The sequence below is a fragment of the Elephas maximus genome, chromosome 18 (assembly GCF_024166365.1).
Source record: "Elephas maximus indicus isolate mEleMax1 chromosome 18, mEleMax1 primary haplotype, whole genome shotgun sequence".
NCBI lineage: Eukaryota > Metazoa > Chordata > Mammalia > Proboscidea > Elephantidae > Elephas > Elephas maximus.
This window is the reverse complement of record NC_064836.1, coordinates 12,571,202-12,587,814: the sequence shown is the minus strand read 5'-3', so window position 1 is coordinate 12,587,814 and position 16,613 is coordinate 12,571,202. Positions and strand designations below refer to the sequence as shown.

The 16,613-nt window shown below is 47.2% G+C and overlaps 1 protein-coding gene across 3 annotated transcripts in view; it reads right to left on the bottom strand.

Annotated features, from left to right (window-relative positions):
- Positions 1 to 16,613, bottom strand: part of PRELP (proline and arginine rich end leucine rich repeat protein) — a 28,878-nt gene continuing 12,265 nt past the window's right edge. For 2 of the 3 annotated variants that reach the window (XM_049858009.1, XM_049858010.1), the window contains exon 3: positions 1 to 15,343. In XM_049858009.1, coding sequence (XP_049713966.1) covers positions 15,168 to 15,343 — 176 coding nt within the window. In that variant the 3' untranslated portion in view covers positions 1 to 15,167. The remainder of the gene's footprint in view (positions 15,344 to 16,613) is intronic. The other variant, XR_007513779.1, reaches the window with a different exon arrangement.

The window sequence follows — 16,613 nt, the reverse complement described above, 5'->3', positions numbered from 1 at the left end:
TCCAACACCTTCATTATGTGAATGAGAAATTGAAGCCCAGAAAGGGGCGAGACTAGGATTGTGGCGCCAGCTGGTGGCCAAGTAGAACTTGAACCCAGGTCTCCGAATTTTCCAGGCTGGGGCTCTTTCCCTTACTCCCCACTGACCACAGATGAGTGGAGCTTCAGAGTTTGAACCCCATGTTGCCAAATGTCAGCCCTTGTAAAAGGCAGGAAGGGCTGAGAAAGAACTTCAGACTGGAAGAAAGTCTAAGAAAAGAGAGAGAGGTTTTGGCCTTTCTTTATCCAGGAAGACTATAAGGACATTGCTGACTCTTGACATTGCTGACATGATTTATGGTTCTACTGGAAGACAGGGAGGAATGTGTAACTTCCAAGGGGGTCCCACCAAGTTTGGTACAAATGGACCAAAAGTTGAAAATTTGTTGTCCTTTTCCTTAGTATAATTTAAGTGACAATTTCTAAACAGGGACAAGAATTTCCAGGTCATAGAGAATGAAATGGAGGCCTGAGGCACTTGCATTATGGGGCAGGTAGGAGAGGGCCCTTAGTCTGTGAGCTCCCCACAGGTGCTCAGGTCAATGACCTCACCAGAGTCATCCAGGCTTAGGACACAGTTCCCCAAATGGAGACCTGCATAAGAATTGTCATCTTCCTAGGGCTGATCTTTCCTCCTCTTCCTTTCTCTCCGGGAGAGAAGCAGACTGAGGTAGACCAGGAGCCTCATGGGGTCCTGGGTTGGGGTAGTGGGGAGGAGAATGGGGCAGAGTTGCTTCAGTGTCCAATCAGGGAGAGTGGGCAGGGTGAAGGGAAGCTTTCTGAGGGGGCCCCCATTTCCCACCCCACAGTTGCAGACTCTTACACCATTGTGCACAGTGCCTTCGCTAGGTGTGCAAGCTCCCTGCAGGCTGTGTGCTATAGGCTGAATTGTGTCCCCCTAAAATTTTTTAAAATGTGCATTGAAATCCTAACCCCAAAACCTGTGAATCTAATCTAATCTAACATAATGAAGTCACCTTCTATAATGTCATATAATGTAATCAGTCAGGTGAGGTCATACCAGTGTAGGATGGATCTCACACTTATGCTTCTGAGTTACATAAAAAGCAGCACAGAGAGAGACATGTGTGCACAGTGGGGAAGACAGACACCCTGTGAGGATCATCTACAAACAAGGAACCAAAAGACATCTGGCCTACCAACGAGAAAGGAATAGAAACTTCCGAGACCCCGATTGGGACTTCTAGCCTCCAAAACTGTGAGAAAAGAAATCTCTGTTCTTTAAAGCCACCCACTTGTGGTATTTGGGTTACAGCTGCACTAGGAAACTAAGATATTGGACCGATGTCTTGGGGGTGTCTCCTGCCAGCTCCATCTCACCGCTGCCCCACTTCAGCCTCTGCAAATACTGTCACACAGGTATCCACTCACACAGTCATGTGCAGAAAGGGCACAGGTTCATTTAGTCATCTAAACACAGAAGCTCACATCCCTCCATATGCTTGTCCACACACACCCCTACAACCTAGGCACACACTTGTGCATATATATAGATGTTCTCTCTTACATAACCACACACTCAGAATATGGCCATTAGCCACTGACCTCAATACCTGTGGTTATAGTGCCATTTGGGAATGGGCTTTCTTTGTTACGTTAATGAGGCAGTATTTGTGTAGGGTGTATCTTAAATCAATTTCTTTTGAGATATAGAAAAACAGATTAAATAAGCAAGCAGAGATGGTGGAAGATAGATGCCACACCACGTAAAGACAGGAGCAGGAGCTGAAGAGACAAGGACCTTTCCCTGGAGGGGACACAGAGAGAGCCTTCCCCTAGAGCCCCCACCCCACTGCCGTCGAGTTGATTCCAACTCATAGTGACCCTATAGGACAGAGTCGAACTGCCTGATAGAGTTTCCAAGGAGCACCTGGTAGATTCGAACTGCTGACCTTTTGGTTAGCAGCTGTAGCACTTAACCACTACGCCACCAGGGTTTCCTTCCCTAGAGCCAGCGCCCTCAATTCAGACTTCTAGCCTCCTAAACTAAGAGAAAACCAATTTCTATTTGTTAAAGCCACCCACCTGTAGTGCCTCTGTTCTAGCAGCACTAGATAACTAAGACAGCTACTAAACTAGACTTAAAGAAACTTCAACATCAAGGTGTTTTGTAGTTATTTTTAAAAGGTCATTCATTCTTACATTTGCTCAACAAACATTTATTGGGTGTCTGTGGTGGTGCACTGGTTAAGAACCTGGCTGCTAACCAAAAGGTGGGTAATTGAATCCACCAGCCAGCCACTCCCTGGAAACCCTATGGGACAGCTCTACTCTGTCCTATAGGGTCATAATGAATTGGAATCAACTCCATGGCAATGTTTTTTTTTTTTTTTTAATTTAATTGTGTTTCAGGATCCCTGGTGGCACAGTGGCTAAGAGCTCGACTGCTGTCTTAGTTATCCAGCACTGTTATAACAGAAATACCACAAGTGGATAGCTTTAACAAAGAGAAGTTTATTCTCTCACAGTCCAGTAGGCTAAAAGTTTGAATTGAGGGCGTCAGCTCCAGGGGAAGGCTTTCTCTCTCTCTTGGCTCTGGAGGAAGGTCCTTGCCATCAATCTTCCCCTGGTTGAAGAGCCTGTCTGTGTGGAAGCCTCCAGTCCAAAGGAAGCATCCTGCTTCCAGCACTGCTTTCTTGGTGGTTTGAGGTCCCCATGTCTCTTTGCTTGCTTCTCTCTTTTATTTCTCAAAAGAGATTGGTTTAAGACACTATCTTATCTTGTAGATCTCATCAATATAACTGCCACTAATCCATCTTATTACATCATAATGATAGGATTTACAACACGTAGGAAGTCACATCAGATGATAAAATGGTAGACAATCACGCAACACTGGGAATCATGACCCAGCCAAGTTGACAGATATTTTGGGGGGACACAGTTCAATCCATGACAACTGCTAACCAAAAGGTCAGCAGGTCGAATCCACCAGCCACCCCTTGGAAACCCTAAGGGGCGGTTCTACTCTGTCCTATAGGGTCTCTGATCAGAATCAACTTGACAGCAATGGGTTTATTGTGTTCAGGCAACATATTTGTCTTTGGGGCTATGAAAATGAATAAGCTCCCTCTGCCCCACTCTGTGCTCTCAGAGAAGGGGAGGTGGGGAGGTGGAGGGATGGAGCCTACCTTTCTAGCATTTTCCTTCAGCCAGAGGAACACTTACCAGAAACACTTAGTCCATTTGGGGGATATGGACTTAAAAAACTTACATAAAAAAAAAAAAAAATGAGCGTATGCTCACATATGTAGGCGTAAGAGCATATATGTGCACGGGTTGCTATAGGTGAATACATATGTATGCACAGATAGAAGTAGAGCCCTGGCGGTACAGTGGGTTAAGCGCTCAGCTGCTAACTGAAAGGTCAATGGCTTGAACCCACCAGCCACTGCAGGGGAGAAAGATGTGGCAGTCTACTTCTGTAAAGATTTACAGCCTTGGAAACCCTACGGAGCAGTTCTACACTGTCCTGTAGGGTCAGCATGAGTCAGAATCGACTCGACAGCAGTATGTTTGGGTTTGGTTTAGTTTATATGCATGTGTATGTATTGATATGTGTGTGTACACATGTATATTCATTGAGGACACAGTTACAGATACTTCTCAGACATAACCAAACACCTTGTGTCTTAACTAGTACTGCTATAACAGGTTTACCACAGTGGATGGCTTTAACAAAGAGAAATTTATTCTCTTCCAGTTTAGGAGGCTAGAAGTCTGAATTCAGGGTGCCAACTCCAGGGAAAGGCTTTCTCTCTCTCATCATCTCTGGGGGAAGATCCTTGTCGTCAATCTTCCCCTGGTCTAGGAGCTCCTCAGTGCAGGAACCCCTGGTCCAAAAGACTCGCTGTGCTCGCAGTGCTGCTTTCTTGGTGGTATGAGGTCCCCATGTCTCTCTTCTTGGTTCTCTCTCATATATCTCAAAAGAGATTGATTTAGGACACAACCTAATTTTGTAGATTGTCCTGCCTCATTAACGTAACTGGTGCTAATCCTACCTCATTAACATCATAGAGGTAGGATTTACAACATATACGAAAATCATATCAGATGACAAAATATAGATAATCACACAATACTGGGAATCATAGACTAGCCAAGTTGACATATGTTTTGGGAGGACACAATTCAATCCATGACATTCTTTGGGCCCCCAAAATGCATGTCCTTGCCACATATAAAACATATTCACCCCATCATATCATAGCAAAACTCCAAGTCCAAAATCCAAAAATTCTTCTTCATCTGTGAAATCTAGAGTACAAGTTATCTTCTTCCAAAGTACAATGGTGGAACAGGCACAAGCTAGACATTTCCATTACAAATGGGAGAAATTGGAGGGCAAGAAGGGATAACAGGCACCAAGCAAGTCAACAGGAAACATTACGTCAGCCCTCAAGGCTTGAAAATAATCCTCAGTTCTCTGAGACCATTTACACAATGGCCCTGTCCTCCAGACTCTAGGTATTGGCCACACTTTTCTGGATTCTGAATGAAAGCCTCTTAGCCCAGGGCTTCAACTCTGCCTTCCAGGCCCACTGTATCGGCAACACTGCTCCTTCACATTTGGGCGGTCCCATTCTCTTAGCCCATCTGAGTGGCGACTCCACCATTTGAGACCCCAGAGGTTGTAGCCCTACTCTTTGAGACTGAGGCAGCTGTACTTCCTGTATGCCTTGTTTCTTCATCTCTTGCTTCCTGGTTCCTTGGCCTCTTGGCCCCTCAGGCCTCACTGCCTGCATGTGCTCTGCTGGGGCCAGCTTCCAAAACTCTTTATCTCCACCAATAAGTGCCGGGAGGCAACCTGCTCGTCAGTAAACTTCAACCAGAAGGCACTCAACTTTCTTCCTCTGTGGGTTGGCTCCAGCACTGTCTTGCACTGATCTCCTGGTTCTGCTGCTGCTGTTTCTCTGCTGCTGGTGTTTCTCACCATCTGCACAGTCTCCAGCGTAGCAGCTTTCCTCATATCCTTCTGTGTCCTTACCAGAATTGTCTTTGACATCCATAATTCCACCAAGAGTCTAGTCTAGGAGGCTGTATATGCTCTAAACCAGCATCCAATATATGGTGCTCTTTCTCCCATAGCCAGGATTCATGGGCCTGGGAATCAAGGGGTGGAAATAGGAGTGGCACCACTCACCATTATCCCTAGTGACCCACTCACAAAATTTTTGCTTCCCGTCCCCGTGACCTTATGCCCTGTGGGTCTAGAGATCTTAGTTCCAAAGGGAAGAATGCTCCCACCTGGAGACACATCACTGATTCCATTGAACTAGAAGCTAAGAATGCTACCTGGCTATGTTGGGCTCCTTATGCCTCTGGATCAACAGGCAGAGAAGGGCATTACCGTACTGGCTGGAGTGATTGATTCTGATGACCAAGAGAAAATCAGATTGATATTACATAATGGAGGTAAAGAAGAGTATGTCCGGAATGCAGGAGATCCCTTAGGTCATCTCTTAACACGACCATGCCCTGTGATTAAAGTCAATGGAAAACTATAGCAACTCAATTCTGACATGACTACTAATAGCCCAGACCCTTCAGGAATGAAGGTTTGAGTCACCCCTCTAGGCAATGAACCACGACCAGCTGAGGTGCTTGCTGAGGGCAAAGAGAATATGGAATGGGTGGTAGAAGGCAATTCTAAATACCATTTACGACCATATGACTGGTTGCAGAAATGAGGACCTTAATTGTTATGAGTATTTCTGCTTTGTATATGTGCATGAAATCTTTTTGTTTTCCTCACTTATAAAATGTAAGATGTAAATAGGGCTAGTGCATTTTTGGTTGTATGTGTGTTTGTTGTATCAGTTAGATGCATTTATAATTGTCTTTATTCAGAGATTGTGTATAGTTTAAGGAGATGTGTACAGATGCCAAGTTGACAACAGGTGGACTGTGATGATTAAAGTTGTGTACCAACTTGGCTGGGCCATGATTTTCAGTGGTTTGGCAGTTGTATGATGTTGTGATCACTTCCATGATGAGATTTAATATAATGTGATCACCTTCATGATGGAATCTGCTGTGAGTAACCAGTCAGTTGAAACAGAGTTTCTTTGGGCGTGTGGCCTGCATTGAATATAAATGGACTTTCTGGCAAGGCTCTCAGGCTTTTGCTCACTCTGAATCCTGCAACTGGCTCCTATTCATCTGACATCTGGCTCTTGGGACTTGAGGTAGCAGCTTACCTATTGTCTTGCCTGCTGATCTTGGGATTCATTGATCTTCATGGCCTGTGAGCACAAGCCCTCCTCTCTGACCTGCCAGTCTTGAGTTTGCCAGCCCCTGCGGCTATGTGAACCAGGGAAAGCCTCTATTCTGACCCACAGACTTGGAATGTTCCAGCCTCTACAAGCTCGTAAGCCATTTCCGTATCTAAATCTCTCTCTATAGATATGTATACACTTTACTGGTTTTGCTTCTCTAGAGAACCCAGCTTAAGACACCTTGCAAGAGTGGTTGTCTGGGTTTGAAAGCTTAGGACCTTAGTCTCATGGGAGAACTCAGTCAATTGGCACCCCAAAGTTCATGTTCTTCATCCTAGTGAGGTGAGTAGCATCTGGGATCTTAATAGCTTTCAAGCAGCCATTTAAGATACAACTATTGGTCTCTACTTGTTAGGAACCAAAGAGAAAGAAGGAAACCAAAGTCTCAGAGATGAAACCATGTAGTCCACAGGGCTAATAGCCTATGCAACCCATAGCCTCATCTATCCTGAGACCAGAAGAACTAGATGGTGCTCTGCTACCATTACCAACTGTTCTGATCAGGGCCACAATAGGTGGACCCTGATAGAATGGGAGAAAAATGTGGAACGGAACTAAAATTCTTGGAAAGTCCAGACTTAATTGACCAGTTGAGGCTAGATGACTCCCTGATACTATCTCCCTGAGATACTCTTTAAACTTTAAAAAGAAACTATCCCCTGAGGTCATCTTTTAGTGGAATAACAGATTGGCACACAAAATAAAAGATATTTATTACCCATGAGTATGGTACTCCATTAAAAAACCATCTACATGAGACCAAAAGGTCAACAATTACTCTAAAGCAAAGATGAGAAGTTAAGAAGGGCATGGAAACTAGAATACTGGAAACAGAATTACCAGAACACAATTAAAGAGAATATTGACACATTTGTGAAAAATGTAACTCATGTCACTGAGCAATTTATGGAGAAATTCTCAAATGGAAACCTAACTTGCTTTTTAAACTTTCACCGAAAACACAATAAAATATTATTAAAAAAAAAAAAAACATACAATGTAAAAAAGCATGTTAGTTTATAATATATATTTACACATGCAGCTTTCTAAAAATAAAAAATTACAGGAACAGGAGAGTCCCTTGTGTACAGTTGTGGAAGTGTGTACAGATCCAGAAATTTCCTTAGATACCTTTTTACATGCGTGTGTCTGCACAGGAGATTTTGTACATATATGATGGGCTCATGAGTGCAAGTATTCATGAAAGTTCTTCATGGGTCAAGAAATGTGCGTGGTGTGGTGTTGAGGTTTCCATGAACAGGTGTCTACACAGTTAGCCCGAATGTATTCCTGAGAACCCTGCCCTCCCCCAAAGCTAGCTGCACAAAGGATGCACAGGCTTAAATTTCTAGCTGTCTTCCCTTTGTTAATTTCAGCTGGGCAGGGAGTAGCCCCGGCAGTAGCAAGAAGAGTCTGTTCGTCTTACCTCCCATAAACCACTGCCACTGAGTCGATTCCAACTCGTAGCGACCCCATAGGGTTTCCAAGGCTGTAAATCTCTGTGGAAGCAGACTGCCTGCCACAGCTTCCTCCCATGAAGCCACTGGTGGTTTGGAACCACTAACATTTCGGTTAGCAGCCGAGAGCTTTAATACCCCCCATAAAAACAAACAAACAAACAAATTCATTGCTGTCGAGTCGGTTCTGGCTCATAGTGACCCTGTAAGACAGAGTAGAGCTACGCCATAGGGTTTCCAAGGCTGTAATCTTCATAGAAGCAGACTGCCACATCTTTTTCCTGTGGAACTACTGGTGGTTTTGAATCAACAACCTTTCAGTTAGTTAGCAGCCAAGTGCTTAACCATTGTGCCACCAGGGCTCCTTTTACCTCCCATGCCTTAACCCAAACCAAATTACATAATCTTTAAAAAACTAGTCCTTTAGAGTTTATTGCCCACTCAGCCTCTCCCAACTTCTATGGCCTGACTGTTTGCCCTGCCTAATCCCTGTCTCCTTGCCCTCACTTGCTGCCAGTGGGTCTAAGGCCTCAAACTTTCAACCTTACCCCTTATACTCCTTGTGTTCCCAATGGAGCCTCACAGCCGCAGAGCATTGGGGACTCGGATGGGAAGGTCATCAGAGTGGGGCCAGGGGAGGGCAAGGAGCTGGCCAAAGCAGGAGTGTGACCAATCAGACTTTAATTCTTCCCAATGTCCAGCTGTTTCCCCTCCTCCTTCCTCTGGGGGTCTCCCAACCCATTTTCTTGCTTGATGACAGGGAATTCTTTCTGCCTCCCTCCCTGTCTGTCTCTCCCTTATTCTGTTTGCTACCTCTCTCTCTATTTTCTGACCCACCCTCTCTACAATCTTTTTTTCCTGTCCCACCTCCATAATGTCTTTTAGGGGGCAGCCAGTTCCCACCCTCGAAGGTCTGCAACCAATCATGGGATGGTGTGGGACCTGGCAGCATTTTTGTTCTGTTGGGTATGAGGTCTCCATAAGTTGGGTGGCGGGGCACAACTCCAGAGCAGCTAACAACCACAACAAAGGTGGGGGAGGTGGAAGGATGGAGTTTACCTTTCTACTTTTTCCTACAGCCAGAGAGGAATGGGCTTTCGGCTTCATAGATGGAATCCAAAGATAACAAGAAGCTGAAGACAGGGACTCCAGCCAGCCCCACCACCTCACCAATGAGAACCAATGACTGAACAAAAAGCACCAGAAGGAAGAAGGTCTGAAGGCCTGTGTGATTCAGCAAGAAGGTGATGGGGGTGGAGTAGAGTTTGAAAACCAACTTCAGGTTCACCGACGATGATCATGAAAGGATCCAGCAAATTCTAAATCCGATAGAAGGAAAGAAGGTGGACAGGAGCTGAGGTTGGACCTGGAAAGGACTTCCTGCTCAGAAACATCATAAAGCATTGTGTGGGCTCCTCAGTGGGCTCCCCCACCCCCAGTGTCTTGGCAGATATATTTACCAGGAGAGACCCTACTTTCCCTGGTGCCTCAGGCAGGCTGAAGGGAAAGCCCTTGGTGAAGGCACGGGGTTCCGCCTAAGCTGCCTTCCCCAAGGCTCTGCCAGCCTGCCCTCCTCGCTCCTCGGTGAGGTTCCTTGCTTCCCAACCCCTCCCACTGACCAGATACTGAATCCAAGCTGCAAGGCCCCATAAAGATCGGGGTTCCCTAAAGATCGAGGCTCCTGAAGATGGAGTCCCAGCCGTTTACCATACAAATGAGAAAACCAAGACCCAAGAGGTGAGGTGTCTTTCCCAAGGTCACACAGAGCCAGAGCCAGCACTTAGATTTCCTGGCTCTCAGGCCAGAGGGTTTTCCTTCACTCACATGACCCTCCTCTTCTCACCTCATCTCTCGGGAGCCCCAGACCATGTGTCTTGGTGTCATCAGAACAGATGGCCTTGGCAGAACTCATCTCTGCCCTGGCACACCAGGTGAAGGGGCAGATCTGCTAGCTTGGCTCAAGGGGTAGTGCTGGGCCTGCAGTGTTCGTGGGCACCACCTGGTGTGGAAGGGGGCTTCCCCAGCCCAAGAACCTGGTTACCAGGGTAATGCATATTTCTGTGCCCTTGGCAGCCCCCCATCTGAGGAGAGATGGGATGGGGGCTCTGCTGGGTCGAGGGAGAGAGGGCCCTGGAGCCAGGAGGGCACCCTGGCAGCAGATGGAACATTTGGAGGGGCTTGCTCTTCTGCCCTCCGCCCCCACAGCCAGCCTGGGACACCCCAGCCTCCCCCCTCATGCCATTTATTCCCCAGTGAGCAATGCAAATGCCACTGTTCATTCATTCTCCCTGCCACCTGCCCTGATCTTACTCTTCCTCCTGCTTTCTTGGCAACTCACGCCCTCTGCCCTCCCTCCTCTTCTCCCTCCTTTGTCCCTGTGCCCCCTACCCTGCCATCAGTCCTCCCCCACAGGCTCAAAGCCAGCCTCACTGCCGCGCATGCGCCTGTTCCCACAGTCCTCCTGACAAGGATCCACCTTGGACACAGGAGTCACAACCAAGACCCTCTCTGAACTTCTCCTCTTGCTCTGACATGCTCACTGGTCACACACTCTAGATCTCATGGATTTCAGGGAGGGTCCACGTGTGTGTGTGTGACCTGTGTGGGACACAGTCTCACCACCATGCTGTTCTTCCAGGTAGCTCAGCTCCTAGACAGCCTGGCAGAGGGGATGGGCAGACATTTGAATTCTAATCTCTCATTGGGAGAAGCACAGGACATGTTGATGGAATGGAGGTGGCAGGGAATGTAGACAGAAGTTTGGCCAGCTGACCCTGTTGCTGCTCCTTTTGTTCGGGCGGAGTAAGGTGGGGGTGGAAAGTTCAGGAACCCTCCTGCTTTTTGGACAACAGGGATGTATTCTCTGCTGAGGGCTTATAGCCACATAACTCAGCTTTATGACTGGAACATGACCCTCTTTCACAGTCACACACACGCACACTCATACACACGAGGGCTTTGAACCAGTTCAAACTGTTCAGTCATGGCTAACGAAGCAAAACTGAACACACCCAATTTTTTTTAATTTACAGAAAAAATTATAGGTCAAAGTCCTTGAATGGGAGACTCAGAAGAGGTGTGGTGAGCCCTTCCAGGAGTCAGATGCATGAGATTGGATTATCGCCAGTACTGAGGAGAACACACACTCAAAGTGGTACAGTTGGCCGCCATCTTTGAATGGGGGACCGCTGCTTCTGACTGTGCAAAATCCAACAGGAAAGAGATTTTTGGCTATGCAGCGCATACACTGCCCTTGTTTTTGTTTTATAAGAGGGAGATTAAGTTTCTAGCAGGGCTTCCGCCTGTAATTTTCTCCATTCCAGTTATGGCTCTGGTTTACCCAAATTTAATTTTTTTTTTTTTTTAATTTGGGTCTGTTCTGTGTCATTTCCTCGGCCATGATTGAACCAGCTTGAATAGATTTGAAGCCCTGGCACACATGCACCACAGGGTATACTCTAAGCCTTCCTACCTTTTTTGCTCGTGCTGTTTCCACTGCTGGTTATGTGCTTTTCTTCCCTTTCCCACCTGGCAAAACCTGATTCATCCCTTAAGATCCAGCTCATACGATCTTGTTTCCTCCAGGGTGAGGTTGAGGCCCTCTCTTTCATGCTCTTTACGCACCATTATTACAAACACTAAAGACATGGGATTATGCAATCATGGATTTCTCCCTTTACCAAGCTATGAATTCTTCAAAGGCCTGGGTGGACATTGTCCATCCTTGAATTCTTAGCCAGTAACCTGGCACACAGTTGATGTCCATTTGCAACGTTGAACGGAAGCAGGTGTTTTGCAGGCAAATGGGAGGAGGTGGGAACCTCATCAGGCAGTCTTCATCCTGGAGAAGTTGGTGTCAGCTGGAAGGATGACAAATCCTGCTTCTGGAACGACCTTCCCTCTGAAGAGAGAACCAAGCCCCCCGACTTCATCCTTTGGTGAATGTCTGCAGCCTGTAGGACATTTGCATGATGCGACTCTTTGTTCTTTGCCCTTGATACAGCTCTTCCACTGGTTTGTGTGCACGCTCATCTCCCCAACTAGTCTGCAAGCTTTCCTTGGTCAGGAATGGTGGCTGATTTGTGATTTTTTTATATCTACTGATTTATAGGTACAGTGGTGACATTTTGCATATCTCCATTGTCATGCCACACAGCAGACTCTCAGTGCCCTCTTTACTACTAGAAATAGAGTCATTAGGGCCTTAAATCCACCCGATTTGATAACCGTAGCTGGCTTAGTATTGAGCATTTGGTAGACCCTCACAATGTGGTATCTGTGGGAACGAGCTCAGGACTATGGGCTTCAAATGTCTGGTCTGATGTTAGGACTAATTTTTCATGAGGGCTGTGAGTTTTAGGGGAAATTCACTAAGAAAAGACTTTAGAATGGTTTCCTAGGAGTTTCTTAGGAATAGCATCGTCTCTCCATCTATCTTTTTGGAGCAAGTAAGAGGTGTGGGGCATGGTGGCAAGATGACTTTAAAGCGTTGCTCTTGATCTGTTCACATTGTCAAATTCAAGCAGGGTGTGTTTCACGTTACTTTATTTCCTCTGCTGTGAAGCGTGTTGAAATGTAAAAATTGTTTCACAAAGTTAACATGGTTTTGAAGAGGGAATAGATATACCTGCAGATACACATACACGCCTACTTCCACACACGTATATGTAGATGGTAACAGCACTGCGGGATGGACCTGTGCAAGGAGGGTGCTTCCTAAAACCCAAGAGATACCCAAGGGAAGATGGCAGGAGGAGGGGGGCAGGGAGGCTGTAAAGCCGGTTGAACTCTAATCACTCCTGATCTACAGCTGCAAACAGCAAGGGAGGGATCAACACATTCTAGATGGGGCAATGGGATGGTGGGGATTGTGTTGCTGCTAAAACAAAAGAATTGTGGTTTGCAGGAGCAGGGGAATACCCCCTCTCCCCGGGGAGCCACAGGCACTGTGCTCCCCTGAGGGCCTTGTCAAAAGGGCCGAGATTGGGAGGGGTGAATAAGATATAGACGGGAGACTTATCCAGGCCATAGCACCAGGTTGCTTACAGCCACAAAAGTGTATTGACTTCAAGCAGGAGCCTTGGAGAAACCGGTTGTAGCTGGGAAGAATGAGGCAGTTGAGAGGGTGCATAGGGGAAGGACAGGGCTTCAGATCGGTTCATTCTGGTTCGAACCCCCACTGAGAATTTGCATTTCTACTCCCCCAAGATATACTGAATCAGAATCTATGTTTAAAGTCCTGGGGAAGGAGGCTCTGATGAAATGGGCCCTGTTTGCTGTAAATTAAGCAACCGAGAAAGGTGAGAAAGATAACAGCAGGAACTTCTTGAAGTTAGAGACCTAGCATAATCCAATTCTTTACAAACCTCTGGAACTCTTGTCATACTAACTTAAGGGTAAGCACTGTGTCTTACTCTTTTCTAGAGCATCTTCACTGCTCCCATCAGCATACACGCACAGGGGGCCCTGGAGCAGCAGCAGGGGGCAGGGGGAGGTGAGGCAGCTTGGAGACCTGCCAAGCTGCTGACTCAGGTCAAGCAAGGGGATGGCGGAGCCTCTGGGGAAGGGAGAATTCACACAGGGAATAACTTACTGCAAGGAAAGGGGTACTATTTAGTACTTGACTTGCATTAAAGCACAGTCTACAGTGTGGAGCCGCAGACTTGAACATGAGCACTGGAGGGGCCCTGGAGGAGCATCTTACCCACCACTTTGGTTTACAGATGTGGGAGCTGAGAGCAAGGCAAGGTCATACAGCAAAATGGGAACAGACTATCTTCAGCTGGGTTCCCAGAGGTTCCCCTTTGTACTCACTTGTGTTGAGAAGCAGCCCCCCGCTCAGGGCCTCAGTATCTTGTGCCCTTTGACATCAGAGGAGAGAGAAAACATGCACATGGCCATGGCTTTTCCAAGTTGAAGCCTGATGCCAGTTCCCTGACCTTGGAAAATTGCCCCAGAGAGAGGGTGAGGAGGAAGACTGAACCAGCTGTGACCAGAACCAACCACCAGGTGTCACTGACGAGACTGTCTTAGAGGCCAATTTGCGGATGATGGAGGAGGCTTCTGGGAGATTTCCAAGTGCTCCGCCCCTTCTTCCCCATTTCTCAGGAACCTCCTTCCTTGGGCTGGAAATGATTGAGCCATCCACACTGATGGAGAACAGATGGCAGGGGCAAGGCTGGTGGATACATATCCTCACTGTGAACACTGTGTTCCCCAGGGTATGAGGCCTCTTGATGTGGGTAGATGGCGGAGGGGGGGGGGGCAGCGGTGCTGTAGGACCAAGCTGCACCCACATGGTCTATCTTGGGGCTCTGGCTCCCACCTCCTCTCCCACCCTGCTGACTCCTAGTTCCTTGAGCCATTCTTCTCCTTGACTTTCCCTCTCTACTCTCACTCTTAGAATTATAGAGGCCCAGCCAGGAGGGAGTGTACTGGTGTTCACCCCGGACAAGGAGGAGAGGCGCTTAGCTCATTGCTGTCAAGAGATGGCCAGGTTCCAGGCCTTATGGGAACCCTGACCCTCCACCTGGTCATTCCCTCGCATTTCCTTTCTGGAGAACACAGGCCAGCAGAGAGCCAGGCCAACGTCTGTTGCTAGAGAACAGGGTGGTGGAGCAGCAGCTTTGGAAGATGGAATCCTTAGTAGAGATGACCTGGGTATCTCAGCCTCTTTGGGCCAGAGCTGCCCACAATGGCGGAGTCTCTAGCAGGCTTTTCCAGCCTCGCCTCCAGGCTGTCCCTGACAATCTTCTGCTTGTTGTGGCCAGGACCAAGATCCAGATGCTAATCCATGGCCCAGACTTACCCTGGAATAATGAGCGGAGGAGAGATAAGGGGATCTGAAGTCTTTAGACACACATCTAGTCTTCTGGGCCAAAGGGAGACCACATAAGGCCAGAAGTTTGGGGTGCAGTGGGTGTTTTTGAATTAGGTGGAACCAAATCAAGCCCTTGAAAATCTCACTCCAAAGCCTGTAGGGTGCAACAGAGTATATGGCTTTTGCTTGCCTCAGAAAGGCGGGATAAGAAAGGCAAAGCTAGGAGCAAGAAAGGGAGTTGGAGAGAAGCGGTGGTGGGCATAGGTTCCTGGGCCAGGTCCGGATTACCCAATAAGCAAGGTTCACACGGGCCTGATCGTGCCTTCCCACCAATCTGCAGTGCACAATTTCACCTGTCCTCCACCGTGTCAAAGATGTGGTAAAGCCCATGTGAAATCGCTCACCACAGATTAGCAAGTAAATACAATTAAGCCTGAGCATACCTTGCTCAATACAAGCTGGTGTATATCTTGCTTACTGGTTAACATGTCCCTGGCCTGAGCCACCAACATTCAAGTCTGGTCCAAAGGAAATGCAGGGTCAGAGTAAGGGCCTAGATGATCACGGACTGAAGGAGGCGGAAGCACATCATAAGGTCCAGGGGGATGGGTGGCTTCAGGTAGTTCCCATCCAGCCGCAGGTATCGCAGATGTGGTACGTTCTCCAGATCTGAAGAGAAGTCGTGGAAGGCAACTAGGTCGTTGGGGCAAATCTGGGTCCCATTGATTTCTGTGGAGAAAGAAGGGGAAGGGTTAGCAACAGAGTGGGCTGGTCTGGACACAACGGAGCTGGAGGTAAAGGCTGAGGGAGGAAAAGGGCGTGGGCAACTGAGAGCAAATAGAACAGAGAGTTGTCTTCTCTGGACCTGACTGACCACAGGCAGATTAGTCACCCTAACCTCTAGGCTCAGTTTACTCATTTGTAAAATGAATGAAATTGGAACTTATCAACAATGCTTGTTATTGGAAAGTAGCTCAGGAGAATCACGGAGGAAGTAAACTTTGAGCTGGACCTTCAAGGATAGATAGGTAGGATTACAACCTGGGGAGTAGTGTCTGATATGAATGAAGTGGAGGCAGACAGCTCATGGCAGAATCTGGGGCTAGTAAATAGTACAATGTGATGCACTTGGAAGAGGGATCTGGAAAGGTAAGTTGTAGCCAAATCTTGGTAGGCTTTCCGGTATTTCACCTCCATCTCTAGACTGTGGAATGGTGTTGAGCAGGAGATAAGATCAGGTTTATACCTGGCTACAGTGTGGGGTGAGATTTGAAGCCAGGAAGTGGATATGAGAGTCACCCTGGAGATTTCCCTGTGACGTGGACATTTAACTGAAATAGGAATGACAGGAGGAGGAAAGGGGGGTTGGGGAGGTCATGATGAACCTATTGATTGAGTGTCCATGAACCTGAGATTCTTTTTTTCACCTTTTAGGTGATACCAGCTAGGGCCAGATGTTGCTCTAAGTGAAACTTTTTTTCTCCCTAAACCTAGCCTCAAGTATCATCTGTGAAAATATTTTTCCTTCATCCTTGTTGTTGTTGTTTTTAGCTGCCATTAAGTTGGTCCCTGACTCATGGTGACCATATGCACAATGGAATGAAACTGCCAGGTCCTGTGTCATTCCCATAATAGGTTGTGGATCAGACCGTTGTGATCCATAGGGTACTGGCCGATTTTTTGAAAGTAGAGCACCAGGCCTGCCTTCTTAGTTTGTCTTAGTCTGGAAGCTCCGCTGAAACCAATTCAGTATCATAAACAAACAAAAACCAAAACCCAGCACTGTTGAGTCAATTCTGACTCATAGCGACCCTACAGAACAGAGTAGAACTGCCCCATAGAGTTTCCAAGGAGCGCCTGGCGGATTCGAACTGTCGACCCTTTGGTTAGCAGCCGTAGCACTTAACCACTACGCCACTGAGGGAGTGGTGACGGTTGTACATGAGGTTCATGGGCTGGGAATCAAACCAGAATCTCCTGCACAGAAGGCAAGAATTCT